Source organism: Pararge aegeria, chromosome 6, assembly GCF_905163445.1.
Source record: "Pararge aegeria chromosome 6, ilParAegt1.1, whole genome shotgun sequence".
Classification (NCBI taxonomy): domain Eukaryota; kingdom Metazoa; phylum Arthropoda; class Insecta; order Lepidoptera; family Nymphalidae; genus Pararge; species Pararge aegeria.
This window is the reverse complement of record NC_053185.1, coordinates 6,461,982-6,483,071: the sequence shown is the minus strand read 5'-3', so window position 1 is coordinate 6,483,071 and position 21,090 is coordinate 6,461,982. Positions and strand designations below refer to the sequence as shown.

Below are 21,090 nucleotides of genomic sequence, written 5' to 3'. Positions count from 1 at the left end.
TTTATATCCTGAAATTTTACTGACAGAAATAAAATCATTTTTAAATATACTTTTTACATATTTATCCTTTCCTTTACTTATTGACGAAATTTAAATCACAGAAAACGGAAGTGCGCATCTTGTTTTATATCTGGCTGCCGGCTGGTAAGCTGGTCGCCATATTGGTGGCGAATTAAATAATTTGTTTTCGTTTGTGATATTCGTCGTCAGCGGCGAAAGGGAGTATATTATACTCCCTTTTTTTGTGTATAAGGCTTTGCTCAGTGTTATTACTACTAGGCTAGTTTTGATAATTGTTGGAAAGTATAAATTTATCTTTGTTTTGTATTTAAAAACATGGCTTTTTAAAATGTCGGCCCTGAACGTAAAATATTCGCCTCCTTGCGGAGTAACCCGCTCCTTTGTTATTGTGGATGTTGGAAGAATCCAGAATGGACAAGAAATCTTTAAATCGTTCTTTACAACAGTCGAGGCCCGTAGCCATCGACTCTAAAAAAGGCACAGGTGAGTCTTGAAAGGTCATTAGTCACTCTCCTTTCAAATAGACGAAACATGTAAATAAATATTGTGTAATTTGTAAATTTTCTAATAATTCCGTCCTCAAGATGTTGCATATCTTATTTGTACTTGTTAGAATTTGCCAGAAAATTAAGATAAAAAAACAACCTATAAAAACACAACTCAATTTCCCATCAAATTCTATCGTGTAAAAATGTATTGCTTCGTTAACCAGCGAAATACGACGCTGTTTTTAAAGATAGAATCATTATTTAACATATAAAAATAATTTTGTTCTCATAGAAACAACTCATAAACCTTGGCCAAGAAATAATAAAAAACGCGAAGGATCAGCTAACCTACCAAAATATGACCCGTCTCGGAAGAATGTCCCATCACAGAGAGGCAGAGGTCAAATGGATAAGCGCCCACGGACCCGTGGTGCTCCCAATTTCTCTGTGGGTGGAGCGCAGAACACCGGGTAAGCAATAAGTAGAAATATTTCAATCCTTAATGAAACAAGATTATTCAGATCAATTCACTTCAAGATTGCATCAGCCAGCAGCACTTACTCAATATATGATGGGTAGTTGTTAGACTGCTCATGGTTAAGGATGGCTGTTCAATTGGCTTAAGAGGGCCTTAGGTTATAACATATATATTATATATTGGTGATTGCTATTTTGAGTTCACCCAAACCCTTATCTTTATTAAGTTTATAAATGAATACCACTACTCTAATCTTAAAAGTTTTTGGGTTCTTAAAATCCTTCCTCTTTCGTTTAGAAATCATTTCTTAAAATTAAATATAATTAATTTTATTTATTTATTTGCATCGGGTAAACAGGCCCATATAAAAACACATAAAATTAAACAAAGCTTGACCAATTTTTTCTAGATACCCATTTTAATATATATTTGCATATGCTACATTGTTATCTCCATTGTAAATAAAAAAGCCAATGCATAAAGTTTTAACTACTTCAAAGTCATATTGTTTTCTTAGATCAAATAAGCATTATGAAAATTAGTGAGCGAGAGATAGGTGTATATTATATTTATTAATTTACAGGATAGAAGAAGATGAGGAGCCTGAAATAGGCTCAGTGTTTATGCCTGGCAGCAAAAAGCAAAATTTGAATCATTTGCTTAACTTCATGTACCCTTCCCGAGGTGGTACTGACAGGAGTGGTCCCGTGCCACGTCGGCAAGGCCAGCAGCGAGTCTCCTACAGACATGAACAAGATCTTTACCTTCGCGCCTAGTAAGATAACATACATTTAAGGATTGCATTGTCCTTTTAATTTAGGGGATTTAAACTATAATCAAAAGTATTTTGGGTTCAATAATATAAAGAAGAATATAAACTTCTTGAAGGTTTGACTAAATAAGATTGCACGTTGACACAGGATCTCAGGATAGGATATATTTCCTCTTGAATTTAAATTTTATAGATGTCATCTAAATATCAACCAGTTGATGAAGTAAGAGTATCTCATTAATGATAAAGATAGGGTAAAGGTTAAATATTTTTGATATGCATGTTGGTTAACATATTGTATTAACTTTTTAATTATTATTGTACATTCAAGCTTAAAACTTTTCTATATTGGAACAGTAAAAAGTCGTTGTCTGTAGGATTAAACTAGTCATGGCCGAAGCTTCCTGCCAGACAAGATACATCATAATTTTCTACAATCCACAACACACCAATTTAAAATTGTGCAATGTATAATTTCAGATGCTAACTCACCAAAAATATATTTGAAGCTTGAAGACTTAGATTATAGTAAATTAAGTTGAGTAGTCATTTTAATAATCAACTGTAATGTTTTTTTTCTACAGCTGTCAGTTTGTGGTCAAGGAAGATGGAGATTACAAGGTCAACTTGATGGACCCGGACTTACCACTCAAGTGGGAGCATATTGAGGAAATTGTGAGTTTGACCAATTCTTTTATTTAAAATTATATAACAATAATTAATGTATTGGAATTGGGGAACTATAGCATGATAATTTTTAAAGTAAATAATACTGTAGTTGCGATAATATAAAAGTAAATACTTTTATGGTGCCAATATAGAATTGGCATTATAAAAGTATTTACACAAACAAATTTCTAAATTAAACGTAACTTTTGTACAGGGAGTATTTTGTTAATGATAGTCCAACATTAAGACCTGCCACTCTACTTATTATCTCATATATTGCTCTATAAAAAATACGAGTAACAGGTAGAGATAATTATCCATATAAAACAGAGTAAACTGAAAAGCATCCACAATGATGAACAATGCTTCATGTGATTCAGCTAATTATACGGTAATCAGATCTGAAACCAAGGACTTAAAAAAATTGTGTACACAACTAATATTGAAGCGTCAAAAACCACTCCACTTTAGAATGGTTGCTCAACCAAACAGTTCAGTAACTTCATATTATTTGAAGTTGACACTAATTATTTTACCTCTAATATTGAATAAATGAATACACTTTTATTATACACCACATAAACATATAGTAAATAATATTCTAAGCGTTGACCATAAAATGGGTATTGGGAAAATATTTGTGAGCTAGCAACATTTTGCGGGTGGAAAGTGAGAAGTGTGCGGTGCGTTTTCACTTTTTTGGAGACAATACACTGCATTCAATTAATTCAATGTCTGAAATCTACTTTAAGTTTAACTTAGTAAAAAAAAAAATTACTAAATTATATCAATATTCTCGAGTATGCAGCAGCTGTGCAAATAAAAGATGCAAATAAATATCCTACTTGAACCAAGACTTACCTACTACTATGTTATGTGTCAAAACTGAATGTCTAGATGGCATTGTCATCATTTTTTCTATTAACGTCCCACTACTAGGCAAGGGCCTGCTTTCATAGGGAAGATGGTTTTACAGCATAGACCCTCCTTGAAGCCTAGTTGGTGGGCAATGTACGTTTATGCCGTGCCAGGTAAGTAGAGCCTTGTCAAAGAAGATTTCTAGAAATCTTGTAATCTCATATCTTATACTAATAAAAATTCTATAAAAATCTTATATCTTATAAATTGATTGCTGAAATATTATATTTCACCAATCAATTTATAAGATATAAGATTATACATTTACGGATTTCCGAGCATCCCATTTAAAATCAATCCATTGAAAAATATTACAAGATTCTGCTGCCATACATTCACAGCCTAATATTAGGTAATAAGGGTAACACCTTTTTTTTTTTTTTAATTTCATATATATACTACGACAATACACACATCGCCATCTAGCCCCAAAGTAAGCGTAGCTTGTGTTATGGGTACTGAGATAGCTGATGAATATTTTTTAATGAATATAATACACATAAATACTTATAATATACAGATAAACACCCAGACACTGAAAAACAATCATGTTCATCACACAAACATTTTCCAGTTGTGGGAACCGACGACCTTGGACTCAGAAAGCAGGGTGGCTGCCCACTGCGCCACTCAATCAATTGCCGTCAATTGTTATATCATTGCAATTATATTCAGGTGGTGAGAAGCACTGGCCGGTCAGAATGCCCTATATGCCTGGGCGCCCCAGTGGCGGGACGCGTAGGTCTCTGCGGTCACGTGTATTGCTGGGCTTGCATCCTGCACTACGCTGCGGCCCACGAGAAGCAATCGCCTCCATGTCCAGTGTGCGCTATGGCCTTGAACGTGGCTGATATGAAACCAACGCGTATGGTGCAATGGGAGTCGCCGCCTGATGAGGTCATTATCTTACAAGTTTACAGTACTATGGTTTAAGTTATGCACCTCAGCAGTTTTACTCATATATTTTCGTAAGTCTCGAATATAGCATATACAAATTATGTTGCAACAGTTGCAACCAAAAGTTGGGGATTACCAAAGCATAAAACTTAGTTAAATTACGATACAAATAATATGCAAAACATAATTTTAGCATGTCACATAGAATGTTAAAGTGGAAAATATAATGCTTTCATTTGACTCTACACAAGTCTCAATTACATTGCGATTCAATTATCTGATAATTGACACATTGCTTGAGCAATACAAGCTGGCTATGTGCAATCATGAAACAAAGAACAAGTGAATAGTTTGTCCTACCTTATATTGTAAGTTCCAATAAAAGTGTAATATACTGATCTTCAATAATTAATTTTATGAACTTTGCCACAGGATAGCATGTTTATTGAAAAAGGTTATAAATTTTAAAAATCTAAAACAAGCAAAGCTTTTTAAGAAAATAATAACGCTCTTAGTCTACTAAAACAGTCCACTTTGCTACTTTGAATTCATTTTGCTTAAAATTAAAATATATTAAAATTATGTTATAGGTATCAATGCGGCTCGTGCGACGTTTACGCGGTTCCACGATTGTTGAGGTAGCTCCTCCCCGAGGTCAAATAAAGGAAACTGATCAGACTCACATACTGCCCCTAGAAGACTTGCAGGGGGCACCTTTCGCCAAACTATTTTCAGCTACTAAACAACAGGTAATTTGGTTTCTAGAACATTTACCTGTTACAGTAAATACTGTAAAATAAATTACTGTACGACCTTTGGAGACATTATCTTATTATATATTACTGACTTGATTCAATTTATATCATTACTTAGTTAAGTTAATATTGTCAGTTCTTATAATTTTGTCTTTTTCTCAAACCAATATTATCCCTTGTCATTTTCTTCTCGTAGGTAAAGGACATCCTAGAGAGAGACAGGACACAAATTGAAACACAAATATTTGCAGAAATTGACACCACAGAAATTGTCTATTTGGAACAAGCATTGGAAATGCTCAAATTGAAAGAAAATAATATCAATATTCAATATGAAGAACCATCAAACATTAATACTGACAAGGTTGATGAAGCCCCTACAGTATTTGAAAATAATGCTGTAACAAATAATGTGAAACTTGACTGGTTTGATGTCACAGATGAAGGCGCAACTTGTCTAGAAGTAGTAGATAAGATGACAACATTGGATATACAATCTGATTTGAATCCAAATGCACAAGAGTTTCAATGTGATACAAATGTTGATTTGACTCCATCCGAGGAGTTTCCTCTTATCGATTGTGAACCGGAAATAGAAGAAGATGTTGCTGAAGAAGCTGTTTATGCAGATATTGATAAGCAAAACCAGGCGAAATACTTTTATTTCTATCAAGGTAGGTCTCTTGACCTAGAATTATTATTAGTATAAGCATGTAGTAGCAAAAGCCTGCCTGGCGCGCCACATTTACATTTACATGTAAAACTAGTTCCGTTTGTATATTTTTTCTTTTATTGCATGCCAGGAGCACATCCTGTAACATGCCGCCCTGGGTCCATCAAATTGAGGTGTACGTGCTTCACGTGCTTGTAATTGAACCGGTAACCACGCCCTTCAGGCCAAAAACACAGCATTGCAAACATGGCGATAATACTCCCCCGAACCAGCTCTCGTGACGCTCTACCACAACTCAACTATTACTAAATTTGCGATAACTTTCATAATATAACATATTACTTCTTGTTTACAGCTGAAGATGGCCAGCAGGTTTTCTTGCACAGCCTGAATGTGCGCGTTCTGAACGCATCGTGGGGAGCTTTGGCTTCAGCGCCTGACGTAATCCGCGGCAGAGTCCTACATCGTGAGACACTTTCACTAACTGAACAGGTAATAATAGCTGTTATAAAAAAATACTTTCTACTAATTCAACAAATGTGACGAGGAACAGCTTCTATGGCCTAGCGGGTTAAGAATAGTAGTATATACTTTACCATTTAATAACCAATGAATTTTATTTACTTCGAATCTAATGTATCTGATTATAGTTGTACGAATATATATTTGTATATATATTCGTACAACCTTAAAAGGAACAATGATCTGGAAACATCTCAAAAAATAGTTTAGAACCACTCAACTGGGTAATTTTTTTACTATTAACAATTGAAATTCGTTCCAGACAAGAAAACACTTGCCATTCACTGCCCACTTACCTCTCCATTGCTCCTTTGACATAGTAGAACTGGATTTGAAGTTGCCGTTTGTGACTGATGCAGCACTCGGAAATTATGCAGGTTCGTTATAAACTAAAGTTACGAAAGTTTATTATCATCCGAACAAATTGTAATGATAAAGATTTGTTTCTAAGATACTGCCGATTTTGTAGAGGCAAATAACATTTTGTATATGCATAAAGGCTGAAATGTTGTTTGTTTGTAAACAATAGAGGAAGAATTGAATACAGTAATAAATAGAAATGTGTAAATTTTATGATCTTGCATTTAGTACCATTTTAGAGCATAGACCTATCTATGACTACTCATGGTGACGATGTTTTTATATATGAACGTTATACATAAGACTTTAAAATATGGTAAAATATGCATTAATTATATAACAGATGTGAATGTTTTGTCAATTTTTAATTTCCACATTAGCGGAACTAGAACGACGTGCACGCATGCGTGCAAAACACGAGCGGGATGAAAGACGTCGAGAGCGAGCATACCGCCGAGCTATGGAGGGACCGCCTAGACCGGACTTCTCTTCGCAACTATTATTCCCACCCGCTCCACCCACTTACGGCAGTCCACCTCTCGCTGAAGTTGCTATGCAAACTTTTGAGCAAACACCATCTATCAGTTCAACTTCATCATTGCAACAAACTAGCCCCACAGCAAGTGTGACTTCACCTGCAGGACTGTCCTTTGCTAAGGTAATTTTTTGATTTACTGAACAGTTTATCTGTCTATCAACCGTTTGTTGTTAAGACTAAGGCCAGATACCCTAATTAAGCGTTAGGAATACGCTAAACAAGGTCTAATGGGTTCGGACGGACGCAAAGATATCTTAATCTAAGAGGGCAGCTTAGGTGTTTCAAAAAAAAAAATTACAATACAGTGTTTCTGAGTAAATGTTCATATGTACTTGGATTACGTTGGATGTTCATAAAGCCAATGCGTTCCTGTGTACGCGTTGTTGGATACGCGTGCACTGGAATGCACATTGGCTTTTAACCTAAGTTGTATCATTGAGGATATTTGTGCTTTATTTGGACAGAAAATGGATCACTGTTAGTAATGAAAATTATTCCAACTGATCGATCGAACCACCTCGCATTGAAAGTCACCATAGTCCATACACGTGCTGTACGCGTGCTCAACGTACCTAGACGCGCAAACGCAGTCCCTAAAAATACCATCCATACAGTACACCCCATCTATAATGTATATAATCTGGAGTTATCGTCAGCTAACTTGATGAAGGAAAAGTTAAATCGAGCGATCAGTGATCTTCTTTAAACTGATATACCTGCTACTACCATATAGACCTTTAAGAGAGAGATACCTTTAAGATTTGAAATGTGATGTTTCTATAGATGGCGGGTGCTAGCGGTACATGGCGTGTGCGTAAATCAACCGCCCCTTCTCCGCCGCCTCCGCCTGACGAGGAAGAAGGCTTCACCCCTAGGGCCGCTCTATTGAGTGATGCTATAGAAGCCGCGTTGCAAGCTAGCAGCCCAACAGCGAAAAGCTCCGGCAAAAAGACAAAGAAGACCAAGCAAAAAGTCCTATTTGCCACTGGGATGCACCGCGCGGCGTAGAATGTTACCAATATTATAGATAAACTCGCGCCATATACAAAATGAAAAGATCAGTAAATCTTACCAACAAAAATTCAATACTGTTCAGTTTTGTAAGACTTTTTTCATAGAAGCGCAAACATGTCAAGGAGGTTGCATATCCATATAACAGATAATGGTAGATCCGCGACTCGTGTACGTTAAAGATTCACTGTACACTGTTGGCGATATATTTAAAGAGTCTTAAAGTACTAATGACAGTTCGGTAAATATTACTTTTATTCACTTTATTTTGGCCCACCAAGAAATACAACTTAACACTTTCTTTTGAGTAAGCGCTGTTCAGTTCCTGCGTTACAAACCTGCTTTTTTTTCTGACAAAATGACATATTAAAATATAAACTAACACTATGAACAAATTATCTTTGAAGAGCTTGTCTCTTTGTTTAATCACACGAAATTCCTTTCCGTAGTTTGGAATAGGGAACAATATTTTGTGAAAATAGTACATAGTTTAATAAATGTGATTTTTGCAATCTTGTTATCTACTTAATATCATAGGGTTCATGGTTATTTTACAAACAAATTGATCCAATTTTATTTTGCTTTATAAAAATAAATGTTCTTTAGACATAGTAATACATTATGTATCAAAATATTAAGAATATTTTGCTTGTTAAAAGGGGTTATAATAGTAGTTATTGTTCCAACCCATATAATTATTTAAATGGGTTATAATAAACTTCAATGTAAAATATGTTTTCTTTTATTTTCGTTATATAAACGATGTGGTATTAGGTCCACTGTGCACACAATATCACACTGTGTGGTGACAACTCATCAGAATAAAGTTGCCACCAACCCTGTTCTTTCCCCTGTATGAGGTGAATTAAAGAAAATAACACCATGCAGCAGCGTCCTATTTACTAGTACTACTACCATCTACCTCACCAAACCGTCTTCCCGGCGTGGTAATTATTGGCAAACCATCCCTAATTAGGTATCACACTAATATTGGCAATTAAGGTAAAGAAAGATACATTTTAAGATGATAACTAGAGCTCTAGTTTACCAAATCCCTGGACTGCATTATGCACTGAATTTTGCATACAACAAACTTATTTGGAGTATTGGTTTTATATAACCACTGCCATTCTCCTAACAGATAAGCCTACTGCATCATGACTTATCACCAAGTAAGATTGCAATCAAGTGCTAACTTGTAGTTAAACAAAAAAACAACTAAGACTGAATAGGCTGTATGGTAACTAATCTTTGCCTGGCCTATAAAGGATAATTATTCAAAAAAAACAGCATCATCTGAGAAACCCATTGAGAATACTCACACTTGGTTTTTATTTATCCCCTTTTTATTCAAGATTGCATTGCTTCCTCTATTCTTATCTTTTTTTAGAGGGTAATGGTTCAGTGTTTATATTTATGTTTTATCTAATTTAGGATGATAATTTTGGCAGATGCACGCCCGTTTAGTTTCGTAATTTTTCTTATAAAATATAATACAGATAAGGTCGTACTTCATTGATGGGGTGTTTAGTGCACTTCACGCATATCGAATAATTTCAAGTAATTTAATTATTTGGTAAATATTTAAATTACTTGCAATTATTTATCACGAAGTTATTTGATAAAATAAACTTTTAAACATAATAAGAAATCATTACACATGTATATTTGTGTTGTTGTTCACACACGTATATTTGTGTTGTCCAGTTGTGTAGCATACATAATTCATAGATGGTAATAATTTAACCGAAAAAAGAAATGAAATATCAAATACAGCATTGCCATGCAATCAGCAATTACAATTCCTATGAAAAGAATAATTTATAATCGAATAGGTTCATTAAAGATTTAAAAAAACTATGGAGGGTAGAGGTAAGGAGAGTCATCTGTGTATATGAAAAAGTGTCGTCAAAATGTATTAAACTAGGATGGCGCCACATTTGCATCAGGGTAACTCTTAAAAGAAGCGCCAAATATAAATATTGTTAGAGTAGGCTTGAAAAATAAACAAGGAAGTATGGAGATACAAGGAAGTAAGGTTATATTTACCACAATATTTTGTACAACGTAAGTTGTTGAAATTCTCAATAATTAACTACTTTAGTCGATAATGACATTAAATTTTTTAACTCGGCATACTTCAATTCATCTACGATTGCTACATTCATACCATACCCTGTGCATCCACCAGCGCCATCGTGGAGGATTTTTGAACTGTTATTTAGCGCAACAACTGGACACTTTTTCAACTTTTCTCCCATATAAGATGACTCTCCTTACCTCTACCCTCCATAAAAAAAACTAATCCCTTCTGTGGGCTGTCAAAATTATCATCCTAAATTCTACGGCACGATAATTATTGTCACGAAGACAGGTTGAAATCATCCTAAATTAGATTAGACTGATCTCTTGTATTGGTTAGTGTTAAATAATGATTCGGATATATTTTTTTCTATGTAAGTTCTATTATTTCCTCGGGTAAAGAACCTATGATTGTTTCTCTATGAACCTAGCATCAGCTGTGCTAATTGTCAATCTCTTGTCAAAAATGACAGATTTCACGTTTATTCCAATTTCCAAATAAATTTCGCGAATTTTTAATTTCATCTGTAAAAACAAAGTTCCAGTACATTTCTGCTGTTTATGTTAATATATTGAAGTCGTTTACGTAATGACTTCATCGAGTAGAAATTATAATTTTGAGCCATTTAAAATTACTGAAGTAGTATACCGGGGCTCCGCAAGCCCCCGGCCTAGAAGCGGGCATAGGATAGCGTGTGATGATGTTAGGATCTACTGTTTTGGAGGTTATAACCCCTTTTTACCGATCAATACTATTCAAAGGAATAACCCTACATGGACACCAGCAATGCCACTATTTAAAGAGCTTTGGAGTTTTTGTATAGCAACTAGGAAATGGACACAGCATAAAGTTCTTGAGAATATGCCAGAAGAGCTGGCATCAAATGCTATGTGTATGAACGGAAGGTATTTAATGGTATGTATTTTGTTTATATTTCTCTTAACCATCTTCAAACTAAATTGTCTGAAGTATATGTAGCTTTTCGTAACCTAATGCTAAGAATAAGGAATGCATCAAGTGATTGTTGCTTTATTGATGTATATATTGCAGCCTTATCAAAACTGTTTCAACTCAAAATAACGTTTAAAAAAAAATAAGTAAAACACATTTTTAAGCATCTACACCAGATTCAGAATCATGTGGATGAACAACATTATTATTCACTTACTAGCAGCCTACTGTAACTCTGCTGTGTAACTTCTTATAAGTTTCCCATAATAACTTTTCCTCTGTACTAAACAATATACCACCCATTATGTAAACTTACCAGCCCTATTGCATTTGTAGGGATCCTAGAGATTGTAGTGTGATGTTCAATACCCCATAACTTTTCCAATTTTCACCCCATATCCATCAGGATATGGGGTGAAAATTGGAAAAGTTAAATTGCCTATAGTCTTCCTTAAAAATGGGCTATCAAATACAAGAGTTTTTAAATCCAACTGTATGTTTTAGAGATTATGTGTTCAAAAAAACAAACTCAGTTATATTATTATTATTCCAATAAAGATAAATCAATCAGGGATCAGAAACTGAGGTTAAATCAAAAGTTAAGATTTTTGAGTTTAAAATTAATTAGATGTAGGTAAATTAAGATTCAGGCAACATCCCTATATAATTTATAAGTGCTTTCTTTTTCTTATTCTGCAGACAAGGATAGCAAGTAGCTAGTCTAAAAAAAATTCTATGGAGATCTTAATTTTTTTATTTCTTCCCATACACTTCCTTACAGCGGCAGTCTAGATGCCTAGCCAATTGGACCGCTGCATCCATTAAACAATTCTCTTCTAATTTTGTTTTTAGAAAAAAGAAAACAAATTACCTTTGACCCGTTACAGTAATGTAAACATTTAAGCATGAGTTTGAGTTTCAGATATACGGTGGAACTGGTGCTCCATTTGGCAATAAGTGTAGTAATGATGTCATAACATGGCGCACAAGCGAATGTGATGCTAAACTCCAGGTGCTAAATGTCACAGGTACTAGACCACCTGGGCAGTATGGCCAGTCTATATTGTGCCACAATGGTGCCTTTTATACTGTTGGCGGTACTAATGGATATGCATATAACTGTGATATTTATAGGTCAGTATAATTTTCAAGTCTAATATCCTGCCCTATACACTGCAAAAAGGTTAGCACTACTTTAAGTAACACTTACAGCATTACTGATAATTCATTTTGGTTTTATTCAACTTTAAGATGAATAAAACCTGGTATTTAATGGTGAATCAGTCTAAGATGGTAGTGGACTAATCTGTTTAGGAGTATGGCAGTTATATTGAACCCATACCCGTAATCAGTTTCTACGTTTCATCGTACTGGTGTGTTAAAACACTTAGAGACACATCTTACACAATTTAGTTCTGTTTAGAGATATCTGTAACACCACCAATATTTCTTAAACTATCTTTACTGTGCCCTTGTTCATGCCCATTCTGATAACCGTTGCATCTTGGTCTACAAGACCTTAGTTACGTGATAGAGGACAGTTAAATCTTGTCATTTTCATTTCTTTGTAAATAATTTAATATATAATAATTTAATTTAATGAAATAGCTGATATAATTGACATAGTGTGTTTAGAATTTCTGTTTAATCCTTGCAAAGTCCTCATTGATTCAATAGAAAGAGATTATTACAATTCCTCTTGAATCTTTCTATAGCCTAGCAACTATTTAAATAATGAATGATGTGAGCTTTATAAGTATTGTTATTCTATATTTAAAGCTGCACAACTAAAATACACAAAATTATATAAACCTATAACTAGCTTTTTAGCTATGACGGCCGATTGGCGCAGTGGGCAGCAACCCTGTTTTCTGAGTCCAAGGCTGTGGGTTCGATTCCCACAACTCGAAAAATGTTTATGTGATGAGCATTAATGTTTTTCAGTGTCTGGGTGTTTATATATTTATTATAAGTAATTTTGTATATTATTCATTAAAATATTCATCAGTCATCTGAGTACCCATAACACAAGCAACGCTTACTTTGAGGGCTAGATTGCAATGTGTCTATTGTCGTAGTACATTTTTTTATTTTTTTATATTATTATATACCAAAATTTCCGGCAGGACATTGTAAGTGCTATAACCAGCTTTTTAGTATTTGTATTCGTTTTACAACTGCGTTGCTTCAAAATAATTTACTAGGATCAATGAATAATACATAATTGATTAATTGACTTATTTCTTTTGCGTTATACTTTTACAGGTTAGATTTACGAACAATGTCTTGGGAGCCTGTTTTTGTTGGGACTGGTCAAGAGGATGAGCCAATCGGCAGGTACCGACATGAAGTGGCAAGAGTGGGGAATAAATTATATATTATTGGAGGTGGTACCGGTGATTGGGCGTTTGAATTAATGGAAATACCTATGTTTGACCTAGAAACAAAGACATGGACTATAATAACACCAAAGGCTGATGATTCAACGAAAGATATCGTACAACAACCTTTAGCTAGAAAGTGTCACAGTGCAGTGCAAATAGAAACTCCCAATGGTGTACAAGTGTTTGTGGCGGGTGGTACAGACGGACAAGGGGTGTTTGACGATATCTGGAGGTTGAACATCCCAGATATGCAGTGGCATTTAATGCAAAAGACAATTCTTCCTCACCCTCTTTATTTCCATTCTTCAACTGTAACTTCCTATGGTTGTATGTACATGTTCGGGGGAATAGAACCGAATGATAATGAGACAAGAAGAAACAATATATTGTACAAAGTATGGTTGTGTATACCAAAGCTGAGCGAGATTTGTTGGGAGGCTATGTTAAATTTTCATCCAACTATGGACCAGGTTGAAAAGTCTACTTTAATTAATATTGGGATACCCAGGCATTTTGTAGAAAGAGTACACATCCAGTGAATGGGCTGTTGTTGTACCCAGTGGAGGCCCACTGCTGGACATAGAGGTCTTTGTAAGAATTTTTACAGTCAATGGTCTTGTGCTATCGGTTCAGTTGCACATTTCAGTTCTTTCCATCTAGTGGGGGGTCTAACCACTCATTTTCTAGTGGGAGGTCCTATTCCAGCACCCATGGAACCTTATGCACGGCTCGTATAGGCAGGAGATACAAAATAATATCCCCCGATTATTTCCCCTTACAAGGGATAAAATCAACGTGTCCACCTTCCAATAGGAGAAGTTTACCCCCGTTTATTATTTCACCTATATTATTTGAATATTATTTCCATCAGTTCACTAATGCTTGGAGAGTTAAGAAAGCTGAAGCTAGAGTTTTGTCCTTTTCGGGCGGAAAAATATCTCCTGCCCTTGCTGCCGTGGTATACTATGTGCCCAGTCCACTCTCTCATCAGCTTGGGTCTTGAAGCAGTGTCGATAACTCTAGTTCTACTATAGATGTCCATAATTTTGTATGCTCTGAGCATAAAGTTTATCGCACACATATAACTCGCCTGTCGTTGTGGAAGAGCAACTTCGATAGGTCGACTTGGCTACTGCAAGAAGACGCCGCGCTTGCGGCTCGCTATTGATGGTTTACGGCTAGGCGTAGCCCATTAGCGAATTATCGGACTTTTTTAAAATTCGACTACAAGTACAAGTTAGCTCTTGATTACAATCTTACCACCCGGTAAGTGATGAAGCAGTGTAAGGTGGTAACGGGCTGTTAGAGGTATGGCAGTTATAACCCAATTATAGGTTTCTACGCGCCGTCGTACCGGAGCGCTAAATCGCTTAGTGGCACGTCTTTGTCAGAAGGCTAGTAATTAGCCCCGGCTAAAGCTTCCTACCAGACCAGAATGGGCGAGTTTACGGATGCTGCATGTTGACACGGCGCACCGCCTAGGTCCACGAACTTTTCCATAAGCGAGGCTATCCCGTTACGATGCTGATTAGCTTGCGTAGCAATTGGAAGTTTTATACAAAATATAACAAGAACGCCTCTAGTCGAATTTATATATGTGCGATAACCTTAACGTCCAGTGAGTAAGTTTGTGTAAATATAATTGTTTTATTATTTTTTGAGAAATTAAGTACATATTAAAGTGTTTGCAGAACGAAAGTAACAAATTTTATATTTATTTTATACTTTGAGTGTGCTCATGAACTTTAAGTTCTTGTTAATTCGTCGTCATCTTACCTCAGAACAGTAAGACTAAGTAAGCGGTGGCATATTTATATTCAATCAACATTCACACAAGGTTTTTTAAGTACATTCTGGCTTCCAAGCAACCTTGTCATTAAAAAAATCATTATTGTATAGTAATCTTCGTTTAATAAATGTATTCTATCACTTTTAAGGGGCGACAGGAGGCATTTATTTTTAAAAATAAATAAATTAAATCAGGACTTCTGATTTTTGTGAATATTCACTAAACATACATTATTATATAGAATGAGTTTCTAGATGGTCATCGTAAAATTTTATGTGAGGTTACGAACATTTGTTCTTAGTATTCTCTCTAAAGTTGTTCAAACGAAGCGTATCGGAAATCATGTATTTTAAGAGTACCTGCCATACGAAGCCAGTCTCAACAGGTCTTATTCATAAACGTAGCATAACGCCGGAATAGTTCCGTAGAGTTTCCGATTTGTTTTCCCACGTTCTAAAATTTGAAAGGTGATGTCAATTGAAGTGTGAGCAAACACTGTATAACTATTCCGACGCTATGTCACGTTTATTAATAAGGCTCATAGTACATATAGGTATATATATATATATATATATATATATATTTAATAGGATATATATTATATATATATTTTATAGGTGTTTCACACAGGTTGAATCGAGAAGTACAATTCTTTAGTCTGTAAAAAAACTTAAATTAGATATCCTTTCGTCAAATAGATATTTTTAGTTTTTTTTTAATTTAACTTTCTGTACAGTAAGTATAAATTTTTATGCATAATTTACTGACTGTTGTTGGTTTACTTTTATACAAGTACATATTATACTAAATTAAAATATTATGATTTATAATACACATGTATTAATTTCATGTATTTTTAATTGTTAAAAATACATGAAATGAATACATGTAATAATGAAGATTTTCTAAAGTTGATCGCACATTCGGACACGAGCCAGAAGCAATGCAGGAAATGCGTGCGAGGAAATAATTTCGCACTAGGCGTGTTTAAATTTTGAACGCTGTTTGTAAATATTGGCGCATACCCGTATGCCTGGAATGTTCAATCAGCCCTAGATACGTCTAGTTTTGTACGCGCTTCGAAAGTTGAGGATAATAAAAAAAAAAAAACTACAACATGGATTCCTTCTTAATTTGAATTTTTTTTTAATGCCAAATTGACTTTTGATTACTTTGCTATCTTTGGTCTGCCCGCACAGAGTCAATATTATTGACAATACATATAAATATTGACATTATTTTTTATCCATAGGCTGCCCGCACACACCGATATTATTGACACTATTCTGCATATTGTCAATAATATTGCATGTGTGCGTAGCGTATTAAAGAATTCAAGTATTGGTAAATAATATTGTCAATATTGACTGTGCGGGCAGACATACTTCCATTCTTTAATACAAACAAACAAACAGTAAATATTATTGAATTAATGTTATGCAGGAAGAATGATTAAAATAATTTGCCTATATTCTGGAAAATAAAATTCCCGTAGACATAGGCGTCATAGACTAAATACAATACCCGCTGCATTGCGCAGTCGAGTGTAAAGATTTCCTCATCGCACTAACTTTCATGGCACGTACAATATCCCCGTTCTATTACATTACAGTATCGTGGTGATTTAGAATTATTATGTTGTGCTGTTATAACGTCGTAAAAATTTTTATGACTACGACAATATGTCATATGATAGGATTCTTTTTTGCCGTAACATTGTATACTTATATTAAAAGGTACCTATGTCAATTATTCATAATAATATCATGATCATGTGTTTATTATTCTGCATAATATTTACATAGTTACATGTGACCGTGATATGGAATTATACTATTACAGACCTAAAATTAGTTTTTCTTTTGCTAGGCTCTTTGTAAAGGGGGAAATTACTAACTGGGATACCACCTATTTAAAGAATATCTAATAAGTTCCTACATGATATAGACAAATTACTATAATAACCTCGTTCGTATTTCTCCAAAACTATTGACTCCAGTAATTGAGTTGTAGAACAATCGTTTTTAATTATAATTTTTTATAAATACATTTGCTTAACTTTTTTTTTACTAACAAATGATATGAGCCTTGATGCCTGAAATAAAGATTTATTATGATTTTTATAAATACCCCGTCTCCCCAAAATACCTCACTTCCAGCTAGCCTTGTGCGTGGAGCCTATTAAAGTCCCACCGCTGGGCATACGCCTCGTCCAGTGGCGTGCACTTCATACATGCACAAAAGCGCTTCCTAGACTAACATTTTCATACAACTGGCAACAGAGAGAGATTTTGACCTTTATGCCATTTCACTGCTTTATGTCCTGGTCCAAATTCCTGTGCACGCCACTGGCCTCGTCTCATAGGAGAGACGGTTTCAGAGCATAGACTCACCAGGCAGCTGCAATGCGGGTTGGTGGGTTTGGTATGGTCCATTTAGCCTTTGTTTATATCTATATAGGGGAATGGGTTTCATATACCTAACCGCATACGTTAGCCTCCTACCATTATTGCATTCCAGGGCTAACTTGTAGTGGATAAAAAGAATAGAATAAAAAGCAGCTCATAATTTACCTTTGTATAAACTTATTTCTGTTCATTTCCGCGTGATATAAGGACATACCAACAAACGATTTCGCACACATACCTTCGTCGTCATCGTCATAATATCAACCTAACTCCGACCGACCGAAGGGTCGGGTCTCTTCGAGATAAGGGTTTAAGCCGTAGTCCAACAGTCCAGTCCTAAGTCCAAGTCTACCACAAGTTTGGAATAATAATCAATATCATCAACCTATTACGGGCCCACTACATGGCACGGGTCTCTTCTCAGATTGATAGGGGTTCAGTGGCGTGCGTAGAGGGTATGCATAGGGAATGTAGATGATATAAAATCAAGAAAATCTCCACTCCGAGTTAAAAGAAATTTAAGGATAAACATTGTAAGAGTTAATAAGTAAGTACCTTAAGTATTTATGATTCGTAGTTTAGATTTTCTTCATTTTATATCATCTGCATACCCTGTATGCACGCCACTGGGTTTAGGCCACGCTGGTCAAGTGCGTATTGGTAGACTTCACACTCCGTTAGAAACATTATGGAGAACTCTCAGGCATGCAGGTTTCCTCACGATGATTTCTTTCACAGTTTTAATCAAGTGTATTTAAATTACTTAAATTAAAAACGCAAATAACTACGTAACGTGCTGCGTGCCGGGGCTCGAACTCTGTCTAAATTTAAATTTAAATTTATAAAGCACATTACATAATGTTACATTTATAATACAATCTTTAAAATACTTTTGGACGCAGCCATATTTTAAAATTAAATACTTTATGGATTTCAAAACATAAGTAAAATATCGTACAGTGCGGAAACCGATTTTATGGGGGACGCTCAAAATAAAAAAAAAAAACGTTTCCGAAATCGATGAATTGATGACATGACGAGCCCAAAATAAAACAAAAAAAATTTTGGGTTCCATATCTATATTATAGGTACCTCATCCAATTATAATTTCAATATATATTGAATGTGTAGAAGTCCAGTTGAATTACAGTTTTATTATAAGTTAAGATAGATTAACTCTACCACTAAATTATCTTCCTTTTCTCTTTTGTGGTCTGTTGACTGTTTACTGTCATAAGGTTTATTTTAGCTTGCAGGTTTTCACATAATATTTTTTTTTTGACGACCTTGGCGCAATATTGAGCGCTGTTAATTTATGTAGGAGGTCCCGGGTTCGATTCCCAGTAGGGGCAATTTGGGAATTCATAATTTCTGCATTTTCTCTGGCCTGGTCTGGTCTGGAGGGAGGCTTTGGCCGTGGCTAGTTACCACCCTACCAACAAAGACGGGCCACTAAGCGATTTAGTGTTCCGGTGCGATGTCGTGTAGAATCCAATTAGGGGTATGACTTCCATACTCCCTAACATGTTAGCCAGCTACCATTTTACCACCAGGTGTGATAGCAGTCAAGGGTTAACTTGCAGAAGAATTAAAAAAATATATTTATAATAAAAATATGCTTAGGCTTATTTGACTCAACCTGGTCAACTCAACGCCCGAGGGAAACCGGTATCATAGTGTTTAGTTGTGGTTAAAGTTTTGGCCGTTTGTACATGACAAAAAACAGGATAAGCATTACATTTTATCACTATTGATTTACAGAACTGGTTTAAATTAAAATTTTATGTGCCTAATTTCTTTAGAATAGAACTAGTGTAGCGTCACATGTGATACAATTGCTCTATGAGGTATGTCTCCACGAAAGAAAAGCCGAGGCGTTACCCACTAGGCTATCGCCGCTTCAAGTTCGGGATAATAAGTGCACAATACTGAATACCTGTGCATCGGCCCCTTTGTTCCGTCTCTCTGCTTGCGGATATTAACATCGGTACACCGTTTAAACAATTTTTGGTCTAAGCGATACACATCCGTGAGATGATGTCTCTATTCGATTTCAAGGGTAAGCGGAGCGGTCGCGGTAGTTCGCGATCGCAACAAGTGTGCGTCGGCGTAGGGCGCGTGTCCCAACCGGCGATGACGCGGTTTCGCGCCAATTCGCCTGCAGTGGTGGGAAAAACTCCGCGCGAGCGGGACACTGGTTGTCCCATCGGACTTGTAAACCCGCGATCTCAAAAACGAAAAGTTACCGGGCCAACGCATAGTAACAAAAAACTCTATACCCGCATTCAAATTTTTAAACAACCCTTTAGTTTCAACAATGTTTAAGATTCCGGCGAAATTGATAACCATATCAGGGAATACACCCAATACTTAAGTATACTTGATAATTATTATATTAAATACTCGTACCGATATTAAAATGGTTGTGCGATTACTGCAACTGCGTTGTTTTAAAACATTTATGAAATTGAAATTGTTCGTTAAGATATAAATAAATTGTGGACTCCGGCAATCGGTATGAGTGAAGAAAACGTTACGGTGGCGGGTTCTGCAGACGCAGCACCCCATCGTTCGCCCACACCAGAGATACACGCGACGTATACATCCCTGGAACTGCTTGTGGCGATAGTGGCCATCGTTGGCAATGCTATGGTGATACATGTGTTCCGCCGCGATAGAAGATTGCGGCGGCGAACTAATTACTACATAGTGTCCTTAGCGATCGCGGACTTGTTAGTCGGTATGCTGGGTATACCCTTCGCGATATTGGCTTCAGTGGGACTGCCGCGGAACCTTTACGCTTGCCTTTTCACAACCTCGCTGTTGGTTATGCTGTGTACGATAAGCATCTTCTGCTTGGTAGCGGTGTCGGTGGACCGCTATTGGGCAATACTACACCCTATGTGCTACTCGAGAAACGTACGAACTAAGACGGCGATTCGTAAGTATTTAGGAATTTAACTTAAATAAAAATGTATACATCCACGGATGTGGATCGCCGATCATCGTCGGTTGGTCGGTGGTTGTCGGGGTTTTATAGGATATACTTCTTGGTGTTTGTTCAGGAACTATTCGATATCGTTCCCTCTTAGCGCTGTGTCTTTAACAGGCACTGCAAACATGCTGAGTGAAGACCATTTTGGGATCACACCGTTCCTATAATTGTTGTGTAGACTATTAAGTTGTATTTTAATTCTAGTGTGTGTATATCCAATCCATCCACCCGGCGGGTTTACATCCGTATATTGTCAATATATCCCAAAAAGTCGCAAAAAGGGATTTGCATCTTGTTTTCTTAAACGCATGGCTGAGATTAGGATCAGAAGCAACACAACAGTTGCCGTTTTGAGAATTCAAATCTATAACTGTATTA

At 35.8% G+C, this 21,090-nt stretch overlaps 3 protein-coding genes across 3 annotated transcripts; all 3 read left to right on the top strand.

Annotated features, from left to right (window-relative positions):
* The first annotated feature begins 115 nt into the window (after positions 1-115).
* Positions 116-8,835, top strand: LOC120624448 (RING finger protein 10). Its single transcript, XM_039890994.1, has 11 exons — positions 116-504; positions 802-979; positions 1,571-1,762; positions 2,344-2,434; positions 4,022-4,243; positions 4,834-4,992; positions 5,195-5,672; positions 6,027-6,163; positions 6,456-6,570; positions 6,934-7,211; positions 7,875-8,835. Exons 1-11 carry the CDS (start codon positions 414-416, stop codon positions 8,097-8,099), a joined length of 2,166 nt encoding a protein of 721 aa, XP_039746928.1. The 5' UTR covers positions 116-413; the 3' UTR covers positions 8,100-8,835.
* A 1,688-nt stretch (positions 8,836-10,523) lies between these two features.
* On the top strand, positions 10,524-17,261 carry LOC120624577 (kelch domain-containing protein 10 homolog). The gene is made up of 3 exons (XM_039891212.1): positions 10,524-11,100; positions 12,059-12,270; positions 13,402-17,261. The coding sequence occupies exons 1-3, from the start codon at positions 10,774-10,776 to the stop codon at positions 14,057-14,059; spliced, it is 1,197 nt and encodes a 398-aa protein (XP_039747146.1). The 5' UTR covers positions 10,524-10,773; the 3' UTR covers positions 14,060-17,261.
* Positions 17,262-19,911: 2,650 nt separating this feature from the next.
* LOC120624273 (adenosine receptor A2b-like) lies at positions 19,912-20,678 on the top strand. Its single transcript, XM_039890721.1, has one exon. It carries the CDS (start codon positions 20,235-20,237, stop codon positions 20,676-20,678), a length of 444 nt encoding a protein of 147 aa, XP_039746655.1. The 5' UTR covers positions 19,912-20,234.
* The last annotated feature ends 412 nt before the right edge of the window (positions 20,679-21,090 follow it).

Coding starts and splice junctions, on each gene's coding strand:
- LOC120624448 (XM_039890994.1), top strand. CDS start 414: ATGTTGGAAGAATCCAGAATGGACAAGAAATCTTTAAATCGTTCTTTA. Junction 4,244..4,833: donor GGGAGTCGCCGCCTGATGAG/GTCATTATCTTA, acceptor ATTATGTTATAG/GTATCAATGCGGCTCGTGCG. Junction 4,993..5,194: donor TTTCAGCTACTAAACAACAG/GTAATTTGGTTT, acceptor TTCTTCTCGTAG/GTAAAGGACATCCTAGAGAG.
- LOC120624577 (XM_039891212.1), top strand. CDS start 10,774: ATGACTTCATCGAGTAGAAATTATAATTTTGAGCCATTTAAAATTACT. Junction 11,101..12,058: donor TGAACGGAAGGTATTTAATG/GTATGTATTTTG, acceptor TTTGAGTTTCAG/ATATACGGTGGAACTGGTGC. Junction 12,271..13,401: donor TATAACTGTGATATTTATAG/GTCAGTATAATT, acceptor ATACTTTTACAG/GTTAGATTTACGAACAATGT.
- LOC120624273 (XM_039890721.1), top strand. CDS start 20,235: ATGAGTGAAGAAAACGTTACGGTGGCGGGTTCTGCAGACGCAGCACCC.